This window comes from Pelophylax lessonae, assembly GCF_965119305.1.
Source record: "Pelophylax lessonae genome assembly, chromosome: 7".
NCBI lineage: Eukaryota > Metazoa > Chordata > Amphibia > Anura > Ranidae > Pelophylax > Pelophylax lessonae.
Window position 1 is genome coordinate 31,981,128 of NC_138774.1, and position 17,029 is coordinate 31,998,156.

The 17,029-nt window shown below is 43.0% G+C and overlaps 1 protein-coding gene across 1 annotated transcript in view; it reads right to left on the reverse strand.

Moving 5' to 3' along the window:
• Window positions 1-2,403: 2,403 nt before the first annotated feature.
• Window positions 2,404-17,029, reverse strand: part of LOC309560408 (uncharacterized protein) — a gene marked incomplete at both ends in the record, with an annotated part of 47,044 nt that continues 32,418 nt past the window's right edge. Inside the window, 4 exons of the mRNA XM_082264045.1 lie at window positions 2,404-2,581; window positions 3,195-3,357; window positions 12,108-12,164; window positions 16,432-16,583. Coding sequence (XP_082120171.1) covers window positions 2,404-2,581; window positions 3,195-3,357; window positions 12,108-12,164; window positions 16,432-16,583 — 550 coding nt within the window. The remainder of the gene's footprint in view (window positions 2,582-3,194; window positions 3,358-12,107; window positions 12,165-16,431; window positions 16,584-17,029) is intronic.

The window sequence follows — 17,029 nt, forward strand, 5'->3', positions numbered from 1 at the left end:
AGCCCCGTGCAGGCAAAGTGACGTACCGGTACGTCACTCGTCTGCGAGCCAATAGGGGGCGAGCGCGCACCGCTGGAGGCGCGCTCCCGCCCCCGCTCGCTCACTCTGATCCCCACACGTGTGACCGGCGGACCCGATGTCCGCCGGTCACTCGCGATCGTCAGTTACAGAGGGAGAAAGGCAGGCGGCTAATGTAAACAAAGCCGCCTGTCATTCTCCCCTGTGTAACAGCAGAGATCATACGGTCCTTCTATGTAGGACCGTAAATCTCTGCTGTTACATGAAAAGCCACATCCCTGCACAGTTAGAATCACGCCCCTAGGGACACACTTAACCCCTCTTTCTCCAATAAAGTTAACCCCTTCTCTGCCAGTGTCATTTTTACAGTAACAGTGCATATGTATAGCACTGGTTACTATAGTAATGTCACTGGTACCCCCAAAAGTGTCATAAATGTCAGTCAAGGGTCCGATCTGTCCCCCGCAATGTCGCAGTCCCGCAAAAAAAAAAATCGCAGATCGCCGCCATTATTCGTTAAAAAAAAAACAACAAAAATTACATAAATCTTTCCCTTAGTTAGTAAACGCAATAACTTTTGTGCAAACCAATCAAAATACGCTTTTTGCGATTTTTTTTTTACCAAACATATGTAGCAGAAAACAAATTGGCCTAAAGTGTTAAAAAATTTTGATTTTTACTTTTTTTTGGGGGGAATTTCATATTAAAAAATGTGAAAAATATTGTTATTTTTGCAAAATTGTCGCTCTTTTTTTGTTTATAGCGCATAATCAAAAAATCGCACAGGTGATCAAATACCACCAAAAGAAAGCTCTGTTTGTGGAAAAAAAAGGACATCAATTTCATTTGGGTACAGCGTCGCACGACCGTGCAATTGTCTGTTAAAGTCACGCAGTGCCGAATCACAAAATACCACCTGGTCAGGAAGGGGGTAAAATCTTCCAGTGGTTAAAATGTATTTTTATGATGTAGCATACAGTGCCACTCTAATTTTGAGGGGCCATATTATGTATCCTTCATAGGATAAACATTCATCTCAAACCTGCTAAATGAGCTGAGAAAATTTGTGACCTCTTTCTGCTTACAAAATTGTGAAATAGACAAACATCTTCAAGTTTAATTCCAGCCTTGTTTTGCAGCAGTAATATTCTGTGCTTATTTCAACTATAGACACTGTTGAAGGAACACCCTATATTTGGCAACACGTGGTAATGCACCGTACATGCATAAGTGCGTTTAATTGCCCTCCATTTTCACCTGCAGTGCAGATGTGGTGTGAAGGTGCTTCGTGGTGCCATTCATTTTTTTTTGACACCTCAACGCACGTTAACATTTTGCTGTGTACTGCATTATTAGAATTTCTGCAAGTAGGTTTTTTTTTAGTCTATTGCATTGGCAGCTTATTCAAATGTATAGGCCATAATAATACAGCACTCCTTAATGCACAACATGTGCATGAGTTAAAAATCACCGCAATAGACTTGCATGTGATCAATGGGCGCTAAAATAAAAAATAAAAGTATCACTAATACATTAGCATGTTATAATAATGTATCCAAGACCCCAGGGGTGTAACTACAGGGGTTGCAATTGCAACCGGGCCCCATGCTCCAGGGGGCCTGTGCGGCTCCCCTGCACACCTGGATAGGAGGGGCGGCGGGGGCAGCATATAGAGCAATCACTGTCCTCCTTTTTCCTCCTGTAGCTGCAGGAGGAAAATGGAGGAGATTGGTTCCTCAGTATGCTGCCCCCGCCACTCCTCCTATCCAGTTCAATTGTGTTCTGCTGTCTCTGGGCCCCTGTGTGCTCCCCTGGTCCCCCCCCCCCCACTGTGCTTCCGGCTTTCCCCCTCCCCTCTCCTGCTGGCTGCTGCAGGGGATGTGTCACAATAGAGAACCAGGAAGGGGTCAGTAAATATGTGATTTACCAGCTCCTTCCTTTTCTGAATGGACAGAGTCATAGTCAGTGACATTGTAAAAAAATTTAATAAAATGATAATAAATAATACAAATAAAATACCAAAAAATAAAAACTACTGACACCAGTGGGTGAACTTCCAGGATTGCAAAGGTCACACTTGCAACCAGGCCCTGGCGTTCCACCACTTTGGGGAGACCCCAAGATGGCAGGAAAGGGGCCCACTGCAGAACTTGTGAAAGGGTCCCACTGCAGGACCGTAATAAAGGACCCCGCAACGAGAGTAAAGGGACCCAGGATCAGTGGGAAGAGCTCCAGGCTTGAAGGAAAGGGCCCCGGCCAGGGGTCAGGGGGGCCCTTCATGATTTCTTGCACCGGGGCCCTGAAGGTTCTAGTTACGCCTCTGCAAGTCCCTCTTGGTCTTAGGTGTACAAAAAAACCCAATAAAAGGAATTTAAAAACACAGACTCACCTCGAACTTATCTCTAATTTTCTAACTCTGCGAAAAGTCAACATCACCACAAGAATGACAATGAGGATGAGGCAAGCGGCCAGAACAGACGTCACTCCACCAATCACACCAGGCCTGCTGATCCGGGACTGGCAGTCTTTTCCAGAATACCAAAAATAACTTGTGTCAGGACAGCTGTGTTGAGAGAAAGCATATTGTCACATCTGCATTGATATCTACATAGTATGTTAGCTTGATAAAAACAGACAGGTCTACTGTCTAATGTTCAACCTAGTTTTTTTTATAAAAAGACAGTTTGACTGGTTTTCTTTGAAACTCTAGTTTACCAACAGAGGTGGAAACAAATGCCTTTAAAATCATGTGCCAATTTTTGCACTATTAGGGAGATAATACCTTACTAACACCAAAACAACCCCCTCTGCTACTTAACTGACCAGATCAATATCCTAGACGTTTAATTGACTTGCTTCTTTACTCTGATTAAAAAGTGTTTCTTTATTTTTTTGAGCAGTGTGATTCAATTATACTATGTTAGTGTGTTTTTATGCCTCAGCTGGTTGGATCTATTCCTTTTCCTAAGCTTCTCTAGAAAAGTAACAGCTATAGTTTATTGTTCCTCAAATTTAAGAATATCTTACAAAACACAAACCAGAGTCATCCAATATGGTGAAGCTTCTGACAGCAACCCTAAATAAAAAGGAGCTTACAAATGCAGACAATGATAATATACATTTGCACTTTTTGGAAATATATAAAAAATAACCAAAAAAATATGTTTTTGACTTACAAACAGACAGGTCCTGATTGGGTTAATCTGCATTCTCCATAGTGACAGTTTAACGGATTTTTTGCTCCCAATGAACAGGCAGAAGTACATGTGAGGCCGGAGTCTGTAAAACTAGGAGAATAGAAATGGGAATATTCTTCCGGCACATATAGACCACAAATATCTGAAATCAAAGAACATTTTGTAAAATCAACAACGTAATCATGACATTTATAAAGTGACAGGTACAGGGGTTGGGAGTGGGACAAACAATAATGCTATCCAGATGCTTGCAATGGTCAGCTACTTTTCACATGGTTTCGGATTTTTTCCAAAAGAGGATAATACACAAATGTTGTAACTCAAAATTGGAAGATGAAGTCATCTCATAGGCCTCATTCACACAGGTGGCTGGGGAAGCGGTTAAAACAGACATTTGAGCCACAGTTTTACTACCGCCTGACCACCCAGCCAAAAGACACCATGAAGCTGCTTAGGGTTGTACACAGCCATGGCAAAAATTATACAATTGTTGTGTTTGGCAGACAGTACCGCCACCAAATGCAACCCTTTGGGTCTGGACCAAACTACAAGCCAAACGCTTGGCTTGCGGTTGAGGTGCGCTATTTACAAAAAAAATCCCCATTTGACTGTCAAAAAAAAAAACCTTAAATTGTTGTTAGCTATCATTAGAGATTTTATTTGGAAGAAGAAGTCACCTAGAATAAGGGTAGAGTTTCTCCAATATCTTAAAGATAACGGGGGTTTGGCAGCACTGAATTCCTGGCTTTATTTTTTGCCTACATGACTTCAGCACCTGGCTGGTTGGGAAAACTGTTCCCTCCAAATAATTTTTTATAGATTGATTAAGAGGTTTTTCAAAAGGAAAGGTCAATTTTTTGCGTTGGAGACCTCTCCATATTCCCTACTATCCATCGGAAAGGAGGTGTTTGGGAAAAAGATTTACTCGGTGTGACAGACCGTTTCCACCAAGATACAGCTTCCTCCACTCTGGAACCAGGTATTATAGCTGAGCATTGCACCCAAGAACTGGACGACACTAGCTTAGATGCAAACTGGAACTGACTTAATTGTATACTCACACTGAATTTATACCACACAAAATCAGGTAAACAACAAGAGCACAGAAAAAATCCCTCTAAATGGGATTTTGAGGGGTAGGGGTGTAAGGTATCCAAAAGTATGTATTAGTGATTGACCGATATCATTTTTTATTGCTGATACTGATACCGATATTTTGGTCATCGCGTATCGGTATCGGCCGATATTTTCGTACATTAAACATTTTTTTATTTTTTATTTATTTATTTATTTATTTTTACAGGTACTCTTGTGGAGGGATCTGGGGATCTAAAAGACCCCAAACCCCTCCTCTGCATTTCAAAGAATTCAAAACGCCAAGTTTGGCTGTTTTGAATGCTGTAATTTTTTTTTAATTTGGCGCTGAGCACCCGGAAGTGATGTCATGACATCAGTTTGGGGTTTTTACACGGAGACCCGATCAGAGCTGAATGCAGCTTTAATCGGGTCTTCTCTTCGGGTGGCCGTGCAGGATGGTTGACCATGCAGGATGGTTGCCCGCTCCTTGTAATGACAGCCTAACGGCTCCTCAGCCGCATCGGTTGTCATTACAAGACAGCCGACCGCTGCTATGGACGCCGCTACCAGGGTGATGCCTCTAGCTCCAGGCATCACTCCGGTACAGCACTTTCCGAAATATCGGCAATATCGGCCACCTTGGTGGCCGATTCCGATATATCGGGGAAAGTGCAGATCGGCCCTCGATATATCGGCTTTGCCGATAATCGGTCGATCTCTAGTATGTATTACAAAAATAATCTCAAATTTATTAGAAATATAGGAAAACCAAATACATAAAACACATACCAATGTATATAGATTAAAATGCAAGCAGTTCAATTAGCATACGTGACCAGCGTTCATATACCGTACACTATCCTGCAGTAGGGACAGCAGAAGACCCAACGCGTTTCGAAGTACAAAGTCTATTTCTTCATCAGGGATCAATGAACACAATATAGGATTGCATCTTGAGTTAAAAGGTCAGTTGATTAATGGAGCTGCATAGTTTGAAATCAAAAGAAGGTAACCATCATCGCTGAATCAAATCATTTCCACCTCTGTCTCCACAGATGTCCCACAGGGGGTCGCAGACAGGCCTCCACAAGCGGCCACTTGGGCACAGACTCTCACCACACTGTGATATTACAAAGATAATGTCACAATGATTGTTCAAAAGAAAGGTATGGGAATACTAGTCACTTTCAATGGTTAAATGGCATGAGCTCATCTACTAGGCATTAACCTAAGACCACTGATCCTGTTGGACTCCTATTTCAGAGGGACCTGTTGATACTGGGACTGATGGTCTTCTCTACATGCCATTTAACCATTGAAAGTGACTATTATCCCCATACCTATCTTTTGAACACTCAGCGTGACATTATCCTTGTAATATCACAGTGTGGTGAAAGTCTGTGCCCAAGTGGCCCCTTGTGGAGGCCTGTCTGCGACCCCCTGTGGGACATCTTTGAAGACAGAGGTGGAAATGATTTGATTCGCTGATGATGGTTACCCTCTTTTGATTTTAAACAACTGACCTTTCAACTCAAGATGCAATCTTATATTGTGTTCATTGACCCCTGATGAAGAAATAGACGTTGTACTTTGAAACGTGTTGGGTCTTCCGCTGTCCCTACTGCAGGATATTGTATATGAACACTGGTCACATATGCTAATTGAACCACTGGCATTCTAATTTATATACATTGTTATGTGTTTTATGTATTTGGTTTTCCTATATTTGTATTAAATTTGAGACTATTTTTGTAGTACATACCTTTGGATACTTTACACCCTTGCCCCTCAAAATCCCATTTAGAGGGAATTCTTTCTGTGCTCTTGTTGTTTATAGTTTGGGATGTGGGCATCATTTTACAAATTGGCTCTAGATATATAGCCACAAAATCAGGTAAGAACTTGATCACATTATCTTAAAAAATGCAAACTGTAAACAGTAATATCAGTACATCTAATGAACAGCTAACATAAACATAAACAGTAAGCTAATTAACAGCTAGTCACCTAGACAAGCCTAGGTGACTCAGACCAGTGCCCAACCAGACAGTACAGCACCAGTTTCCCAGAAAGAAGACCCAGGGCTGTCCAAATATTGTTAACCAAATTTCACTTGTGTAATCTGTCCACTAGACAAGTCATCATAAGACAAAACTCATACAATGATAAAACAGTCTGAAAAAGGGTAATTTATTTATCTTCGTAGATTTCTTGGGGAAGATTGCAGTTAAATATTTCTGTCCCAAGTGAAGCTTCTCCAACCCAGTCTGCAGGAGAGCCACCATATTCCCTCTGACCATTAACCTGTACAAGGTTAATATTACACCTTTCCATCCACTCCAGAAGGGAAGCCTTATTGTCTTTATTCAGAGATTTAATCCAAGCCTCGCTCTCAGTGTTCATCACGTTGTTGTCCATCATTAGAGAATGATCTACTCTCTCCATGGGATCAGAGGCTGAAATTAGCTCTTTTTAATGCTCAGATCGGGAGAAGCGGACAAAATCCCCGGTCTCCTCCATGGGCCATAATCAGTGGGTAGAAGGCTAGCCCCTAGTCCGCTCCAAAAGCCCCTGTCGTGGTTGGGTTTGTCACGCTCAGTATTACTGGTTATACCAGATACACCCTCATATAGTCTAATGAATTACTTCCTGAATTTGGGAAGCTGGGAAGGTTGTATGACTGGGCCAGAAGGGGCATTTTGAGGATTTCTCATTTATGTGAAAATCAATCTTTCATATCATTTCAGAAGCTGCAAGTGTAATTCTCTTTAGATAAAAGGTCTTTTTATCAATATCTTCAAATCAGATGCACCTTTTGGGCCCAGAATGGCTCCCTCGGATTCTCAATTACAGATTCTATGTCATTTAACAACATTTTTAGGATGCAGAAAGCAAAGGGTCTTATCTCTGGGATTTATGCACAATTTTCATCTGAATTTTTGTTTAGACATCCAGCCCCTTAGACAAAAATGGGAACAAGAGTTAGAAGCTATTTCTGATGATGCCTGGGAGTGGGTTTTTACAAGTTATTTCCATTGTTTCTCTCTCTCCCCCTTATCAGCTAACGCAATTGTTTATTATTTACCATGTATATCGGACAAACCCCCCCCTCATTTTCCGTATGGTATGGGGCTATCCTTTGGAAACTTGATCCACTTGCTCTTAGCTGTCCTACATGATATTGGATGAAAGTTATTCAGATTATTATGTAGCAGGTCTTACACTCAGGTTCCACCATTTACACCTAGGCATTCTGGATCGCAGACAGGAATTGGCGCGATTCTGCCCGCGATTCCAAAATTGCCGCAAAACACAGGACACGTTTGCGATCCCCTTACTTTCAATGGCACCCCAACCCCAATTTTGCCACCATTTGTTGGACGACAATCGCAGCAAAATTGTGCCCCAATTGGGGTGCCATTGAAAGTACCTGGATCACAAGCGCATGCTGTGTTTTGCGATGATTCAGGAATCATGGCCAGAATCACGGCAATTCCGCCCATGATCTGGAATGCCTAGGTGTGAATGGAGCCTTAGTGTAAACCCTTTGGCGTGTATTCTAGGATATCTTGAAACCTCCCTTCTGGATAAATAACGGAAAATTTCCTATCAAATACTTACCGTAATTTCCCTTTCTTGATTGACTCCATGGCAGCATACGTATGGGTTAACCCCGCCTCCACTCCTCCCCTATAAGACCCCACTCCCATAAATCTTTGGTCTGAGCCAGAGGCCGCGTTCCTTAACTAGCCTACTCATGACTCTGGGAGGGAACTCCTGCTGCCATGGAGTCAATCAGGAAAGGAAAATTATGGTAAGTATTTGATAGGAAATTTTATGTTTTCCTGACAGACTCCATGGCAGCATACGTATGGGAAATAACTAGCCATACACAGTGGCGGCTGGTGCTCAAAATTTTTGGGGGGCGCAAACAGAAAAATGAGTGACCATCGTGCCCCCAATCAATGCAGAGCGCCACAGCGTGCCCCCAATCAATGCAGAGCGCCACAGCATGCCCCCCAATCAATGCAGAATGCCACAGCATGCCCTCAATCAATGCAGAGAGCAACAGCGTGCCCCCCAATCAATGCAGAGTGCCACAGCATGCCCCCATCAATGCAGAGTGCCACAGCATGCCCCCATCAATGCAGAATGCCACAGCATGCCCCCAATCAATGCAGAATGCCACAGCGTGCCCCCCAATCAATGCAGAATGCCACAGCGTGCCCCCCCAATCAATGCAGAGTGCCACAGCGTGCCCCCCAATCAATGTAGAGTGCCACAGCATGCCCCCCAATCAATGCAGAGTGCCACAGCATGCCCCCATCAATGCAGAGTGACACAGCATGCCCCCAATCAATGCAGAGTGCCACAGCATGCCACCAATCAATGCAGAGTGCCACAGCGTGCCCCCCAATCAATGCAGAGTGCAACAGCGTGCTTCCCAATCAATGCAGAGCGCCACAGCATGCCCCCAATCAATGCAGAGCGCCACAGCATGCCCCCAATCAATGCAGAGCGCCACAGCATGCCCCCAATCAATGCAGAGCGCCACAGCATACCCCCAATCAATGCAGAGACCAGCGTGCGTGCTCCCTTCACTGCAGTGTGGGCTTCCTCCTGAGACCAATGCACTTACCTGGCGGCGGCTTCTCTTCAGTCCCGGCGGCGGCTTCTTCTTCAGTCCCGGCGCGGCTTCTTCTTCAGTCCCGGCGGTGGCTTCTCTTTAGTCCCGGCGGCGGCTTCTCCTCTCCTCGAGACTCCGTCCTCTTCTGCGGCAGCGGGAAGGTGACCGGGCGGTGACGGTGAGTGACTGATGCACGCACCGCCCCCAACGAGATCAGAAGGGATGTTCTGAATCATGATTGGTCCAGGCTGGAGTCTGGACCAATCATGATCCAGGACATCACAAAAGGGGGAGTGTCGGAGCGCAGTGCTCTGCGCCCAGGTGACCCCCCAGAAGGCCGCCAATCGGCGCCTCTGCTGGGTGAAAAACCCCACCCCCCCCCCACCACCCCAAAGCCACCAATGAGTCCGGCGTCCCTAGTGGGCTAAATTTTTTTTTTTTTTTAATCTTTTTTTTTGGGGGGGCGGCGCCCCTGCGCCCCCTATCGGCCGGCCGCCACTGGCCATACACATTCAGGTGGGCAATTGCAGAACAAAAGAAAAGGGTTTAATTGACATTGTCAACCGACAGGATTTGTAAACCAAATAGTAACAGAAGATAAAGAGGCTCTACACAATAATGAGCCATAAATGTATTGATCGGGGACCACAAGGCCTCCCTACCGATTACTTTGGAAACCACATGCTGCAAAGCAGCCCAGGATGTAGACACACTCCTGGACGAGTGAGCGATCAAAGGAGCCAAGCCTTTGGCTCTGTGAGTCTGTCAGATTGCCTAGACAATCCATGCCACAATCGTCCTAGATGAGGCACATTTCCCTTTGTCCTTTCCGGCAAAAAGAATAAACAGGCATTCTGAAGCCTGAAGGAAGCTGTAGCTTGTAGATATAACTTCACAATATCTGAGAGATTCCTAGAACCAAAGGAAGGCACTACTGAGAGTCAAACTCAGGATTCCCTGTTTACTAGACATGGGCTTTAACCAACTAAGCCACAGCGTGACCTCCCCCTTGTCTAAAGGACACAAGTTAGTATTCCAAAGGTTGGTAGAACAATTTCTTGGTTCCCTTGAAAGACTGTTGTACCCTTAGGAACTGAGTCAAGCACAGGTAAAAGCACCGCTGGAACTGGAAGAACGTTAAGAAAAGTTCAGCTGGTGAATCAATCTCTGAGGCTTTAACCATTCTGGTCCTGAGGAGAAGGACAAAAAAGGAGCGCGGCCTCTGGTTCAGACCAAAGATTTATGGGAGTGGGGTCCTATAGGGGAGGAGTGGAGGTGGGGTTAACCCATACGTATGCTGCCATTGAGTCTGTCAGGAAATACACTTTTGGCGGCTTCTACAGTAGGTCACCTTTTGTTTCACGTAGAATGATTACCGTCAAATGGGTTTCAGCTTCCCCCCCCTACCATGATTGAATGGCTATGGGAGTTGAACAAGTGTATTGCATTTAAAAATCAAACATATTTTTAATGTAATATTATGCCTAAATTCGATTGTATATTGAAGCGCTGGTTAAAAACCTCGTAATTAATATATTTTATTGATATATATGTGTTTATTTTTTTTTTTATGTGGGTCAGGGCTGTGCAGGGGTGGGCTTTTCTTTTTTGTGTATTTTTTTGTGTATTTATATGGTTGACCTGTCTAGTTCAAATATGTATGCAATTGCTATGAAATTATATATTTTTTTTCTAATTAATACAATCTGATTTTTGTAAATAAGGCAGTTCAAGAAGTGACCTGAATTCCTGGCAGCTCTTGCTCTATCGACCTCTGAAAAACTGTTTGGGGGTTCTAACTGATGTTTTAACATGTGTGCTGAAAAAAACCACACACACACAAATAGCTCTGGCAGCAAATTATGTTTAGATACAAATTCTTAGAGTTTTTGTAGGCAAAAATGAAAAAAGAAGAGATAAAGAAAAATAAATAAATTAAAAATAAATAAAAAAAAACTTCTAACATTTGTGGTATACACTTTATATCCATTGAAAGTCCAGGATTTAGTTGCTTTAAAAGAAACAATGTTGGTTGCTGTAATATACACTTTGAAAAATTTGACAATGCTAGCACTTCACTCATCTGTTGCTGACTTTTGACAAAAGGCTTTATAAATATCAATTCTGAATTAATTCTGCACTGCCTTTTGGATAGTGTATGTATTAAAAACTGTCTTAAATGTTTTAAGTCAATTAAAAACCAGGGAAAATGCCATGCTTTTTTTTTTGTTTTCCATTTCTTTTATTCTGTTATACTCTCCTTTAACAGTCACTGTTGAATTAATAAACAATTAAAAAAAAATCACTGTGAAATAATCACTTATTAAACGTTTTGTTTACATTTTTCCATGTTTGATTTTTTTTTTTTTTTTTTTTTTGTACAGTGGCTTGGTGTAACCAATATGTTGCCATGAATTGATTTTGTAACCAATAAACAAGTGCTTTTAACCAAAAAAGTAAAAAAATAAATAAAGAGACATATTTTTATTTAATGCCATGCTTAAATTTGATCATATAGTGAAGTGCTGATAGCTTCTTCTTATTTACAAACCTTGCAATGCATCTTTATTTAGATATTGTTTATTTATATATATATATATATATATATATATATATATATATATATACATAATTGCAAACACATTTCACCTGGACAGGTCAACCATATAAATACACAAAACAAACACAAAAAAAGCCCATCCCTATATATATATATATATATATATATATATATATATATATATATATATATATATATATATATATATATATATATATATATATATATATATATATATATATATATATAGTATATAGGGCAGGGATGGGCTTTTTTTTGTGTTTGTTTTGTGTATTTATATGGTTGACCTGTCCAGTTAAAATATGTATGCAATTTGTAAAAACATATTTTATAATAAATAAATTAAGATTTTTTTTAAAAAAAAAAGGCAGTTTAGGAGGTAGCAGTATGTATCACCTTCTGAATTCCTGGCAGCTGCTGCTCTATTGACCTCTGAAAAATTGTGTGGAGGTTTTTACTAATCTTCAGGCCTAAAATGTGCATTTTAACATGCGTGCTAAAAAAAAAAAAAAAAAAAAAAAAACACAGAAACAGCTTTGCCAGCAAATGATGTTTTCATACTTGGAGTTTCCCTAGAATAGTAAAACTATAATTTATTCTCACTTACCAGTATAGTTAATAGCGTGGACAGCAGAAATGGAGGATTTACGGAAGCAAAGAAGATCTGAAGAAGAAATAGGCAGATATGTAAATTCTGTACATGGAAGATGCTTCTGAATTTCTAAAAGCTTAGTTAGAGACCTTCATAATCTGGATTTTACATTGGCCCACCCAACTATTTAAAACCCCTCTTTATTAAAGCGGCTGTAAACCACAGGAAAAAAAAAAAAAAAAAAACACAAAACACAAACCAATCAATATGCACTAATTGTTTTTTTTTTTTTTTTCTCTTACTAAAAACATTTAGCAGAATACACATTGGCCTCAATTGGTGAAGAAATTGATTTTTTACATTTTTATTGGACGTGTTTTATAGTAGAAAGTAAAATACTGTTTTTTTTTTTTTTTCAAAATTGCTTTTTTTTGTTAATAGCGCAGAAAAATAAAAACTGCAGAGGCAATCAAATACCACCAAAAGAAAGCTCTATTTGTGGAAAAAAAGAACATCAATTTTCTTTGGATACAGTGTCGCATGACTGCTCAATTGTAAGTTAAAGCAAAGCAGTGCCGTATTGCAAAAAAATGGCCTGGTCAGGAAGGGGGGGGGGGGGGATAAATCCTTCCGGAGCTGAAGTGGTTAAACAAGTCTTCTCAGTACCCAGTTTTAATGGGGACAATAATGGGATCTACTGGTGAACATTACCATGATAAGAAACACATGTAATTAGTATTTGGAAACAGGTGTATGGGTGCTTCCACCTTCATGCATGGAAGCTCCGCCCCCCAATGCTCAGACTCTGAGGCTGCTAATGCCTCTATAACACATGAATCACAGGAAGGATAGTCAGCACTCAGGATGTCATCCAGTAAATATCTTCCTTTATTGATTGAAAAAAGCATCTACAAATAGCTATAAAATAGCCAACGTGTTTCGACCATCAGGACTTAATCATGCCATAATGAAGCCCTGAAAGCCGAAACGCGTCACCTGTTTTACAGCTTTTTATACATGCTTTTTCAATAAAGGAAGATTTTTCTAGAAGCCATCCCAAGTGCCGACAGTCTTTCCTGTTATTCAAATGTAATGAGTACACAGCTCTGGCTTTTCATGAGCAGGGTTTATTTTTTCTCAGAGAATAGGTGCAGGAACTCCCCCCATCTGAGTCTCTCCTTCTACTGCCCCTTTTGGAGAATATAGAACCAAGTATTATTTTTGTGGTGCCAAGTAATCTTTATGGAATATGTTAATGAAAACAAAAAAAGCAGTAAAATAGATCCCATGCTGCAACAAAATCCCCCCCCCCTTTCCAACAGATCCTCCTCACAACAATAGACCCCCCCCCATCAAAAATTTACTCCCTGCAACAAGGTACCAACCAAGCAAAAATAGACCCCCAGAAGCAACAGACCCCTGCCAGCAGCAATAGATCCTCCTTAGCAACAATATACCTTCTCAGAAACAAAAGACCCCCCAACAACAATAGCACCCCCCACCAACATATTCTCCTCACAACAATGGACCCCCTCCCCTATCAACAGTTGACTCCCTGCAACAAAATACAGACCAAGCAAAAATAGACCCCCCAGCAGCAACAACAGATCACCCATCAGCCAGAATCAATAAACCCTCCAGCAGTCAGCATCAACAGACCCTTGATCAGCCAGCATCAACTGACCCTCCATCAGCCAGCATCAATAGACCCTCCATCAGCCAGCATCAACAGACCCTTCAGCAGCCAGCATCAATAGACCCTTCAGCAGCCAGCATCAATAGACCCTTCAGCAGCCAGCATCAATAGACCCTTCAGCAGCCAGCATCAACAGACCCTCCAGCAGCCAGCATCAATATACCCTTCAGCAGCCAGCATCAACAGACCCTCCAGCAGCCAGCCTCAATATAACCTTCAGCAGCCAGCATCAACAGACCCTCCAGCAGCCAGCATTAACAGACCCTCCAGCAGCCAGCATCAATAGAGCCTCCAGCAGCCAGAATCAATAGACCATTTAGCAGTCAGAATCAGTAGACCTCTCCCTCAACAATAGATTCCTCCCAGCAACATAGGACCCCCCCCCCCCTTTAGCAGCAATAGACCCCCATACAAAAATAAATCACCTTCAGTGACAATAGATCCCCCAGAAGAAAGCATCAATAGACCATCCAGCACACCCCAGGACCCCTTGGCCTTTACATACATTCAGTGCTAGAGGTGCCGGAACTGCGTTCCCCCACGTTCCCGCTGAAAAAAAAGCCAGCATCAATATACCCTTCAGCAGCCAGCATCAACAGACCCTCCAGCAGCCAGCATCAACAGACCCTCCATCAGCCAGCATCAACTGACCCTCCATCAGTCAACATCAATAGACCCTCCATCAGCCAGCATCAATAGACCCTCCATCAGCCAGCATCAATAGGCCTTCTATCAGCCAGCATCAACAGACCCTCCATCAGCCAGCATCAACAGACCCTCCATCAGCCAGCATCAACTGACCCTCCATCAGTCAACATCAATAGACCCTCCATCAGCCAGCATCAATAGACCCTCCATCAGCCAGCATCAATAGACCCTCCATCAGCCAGCATCAATAGGCCTTCTATCAGCCAGCATCAACAGACCCTCCATCAGCCAGCATCAACAGACCCTCCTGCAGCCAGAATCAATAGACCCTTCAGCAGCCAGCATCAATAGGCCCTCTATCAGCCAGAATCAACAGACCCTCCATCAGCCAGCATCAATAGACCCTCTATCAGCCAGCATCAATAGAGCCTCCAGCAGCCAGCATCAATAGAGCCTTTAGCAGTCAGAATCAACAGACCCTCCATCAGCCAGCATCAACAGAACCTCCATCAGCCAGCATCAACAGACCCTCCATCAGCCAGCATCAACAGACCCTCCATCAGCCAGCATCAATAGACCCTCCACCCGCCAGCATCAACAGACCCTTCATCAGCCAGCATCAACAGAACCTCCATCAGCCAGAATCAACAGACCCTCCATCAGTCAGCATCAATAGACCCTCTATCAGCCAGCATCAATAGATCCTCCAGCAGCCAGCATCAATAGAGCCTCCAGCAGCCAGAATCAATAGACCATTTAGCAGTCAGAATCAGTAGACCTCTCCCTCAACAATAGATTCCTCCCAGCAACATAGGACCCCCCCCCCTTTAGCAGCAATAGACCCCCATACAAAAATAAATCACCTTCAGTGACAATAGATCCCCCAGAAGAAAGCATCAATAGACCATCCAGCACACCCCAGGACCCCTTGGCCTTTACATACATTCAGTGCTAGAGGTGCCGGAACTGCGTTCCCCCACGTTCCCGCTGAAAAAAAAGCCAGCATCAATATACCCTTCAGCAGCCAGCATCAACAGACCCTCCAGCAGCCAGCATCAACAGACCCTCCATCAGCCAGCATCAACTGACCCTCCATCAGTCAACATCAATAGACCCTCCATCAGCCAGCATCAATAGACCCTCCATCAGCCAGCATCAATAGGCCTTCTATCAGCCAGCATCAACAGACCCTCCATCAGCCAGCATCAACAGACCCTCCTGCAGCCAGAATCAATAGACCCTTCAGCAGCCAGCATCAATAGGCCCTCTATCAGCCAGAATCAACAGACCCTCCATCAGCCAGCATCAATAGACCCTCTATCAGCCAGCATCAATAGAGCCTCCAGCAGCCAGCATCAATAGAGCCTTTAGCAGTCATAATCAACAGACCCTCCATCAGCCAGCATCAACAGAACCTCCATCAGCCAGCATCAACAGACCCTCCATCAGCCAGCATCAACAGACCCTCCATCAGCCAGCATCAATAGACCCTCCACCCGCCAGCATCAACAGACCCTTCATCAGCCAGCATCAACAGAACCTCCATCAGCCAGAATCAACAGACCCTCCATCAGCCAGCATCAACAGAACCTCCATCAGCCAGCATCAACAGACCCTCCATCAGTCAGCATCAATAGACCCTCTATCAGCCAGCATCAATAGATCCTCCAGCAGCCAGCATCAATAGAGCCTCCAGCAGCCAGAATCAATAGACCATTTAGCAGTCAGAATCAGTAGACCTCTCCCTCAACAATAGATTCCTCCCAGCAACATAGGACCCCCCTTTAGCAGCAATAGACCCCCATACAAAAATAAATCACCTTCAGTGACAATAGATCCCCCAGAAGAAAGCATCAATAGACCATCCAGCACACCCCAGGACCCCTTGGCCTTTACATACATTCAGTGCTAGAGGTGCCGGAACTGCGTTCCCCCACGTTCCGGCTGAAAAAAAAGCCCTTGTCATGAGAAATACTATTCATTGTAATACCTTACCTTGGTGCTGACAGTAGGCTTGGGACTGATTTGCCGTTTGCAGCCGATCCACCATGCCACTCACTGTGTCATTGAATTCTTTATTTAATTGATCTTTGGGAACATTCTTTAGAGTAATATGAACATCAAAGCTGGCATTGACACTTCCGTTCCTGTCCCCGAGAGAAATGGTTATTAGGTTATCGCTATTATATGGATTGAGAGACAGAATAACTATACAGGATATGGTGAAAAGCGACCAAAGGACTCAAAAAGTCCTCAAAACGTATCAGTGCATAGCAAAAATCTTCTTAGAACAGAAGGTATTCACATACAGTGAGGGAAAAAAGTATTTGATCCCCTGCTGATTTTGTAAGTTTGTCCACTGACAAAGAAATGATCAGTTTATAATTTTATTGGTCGGTTTATTTTACCAGTGAGAGACAGAATAACAACAAAAATATCCAGAAAAACACATTTCAAAAAAGTTACCAATTGATTTGCATTTTAACCGGTTGCTGACCGCCGCACGACGATATACGTCGGCAGTCAGCCCCAGCCAGGCAAAGTGACGTATATATACGTCACTAGCCTGTCACTTGCTTGGGAGCCAATAGCG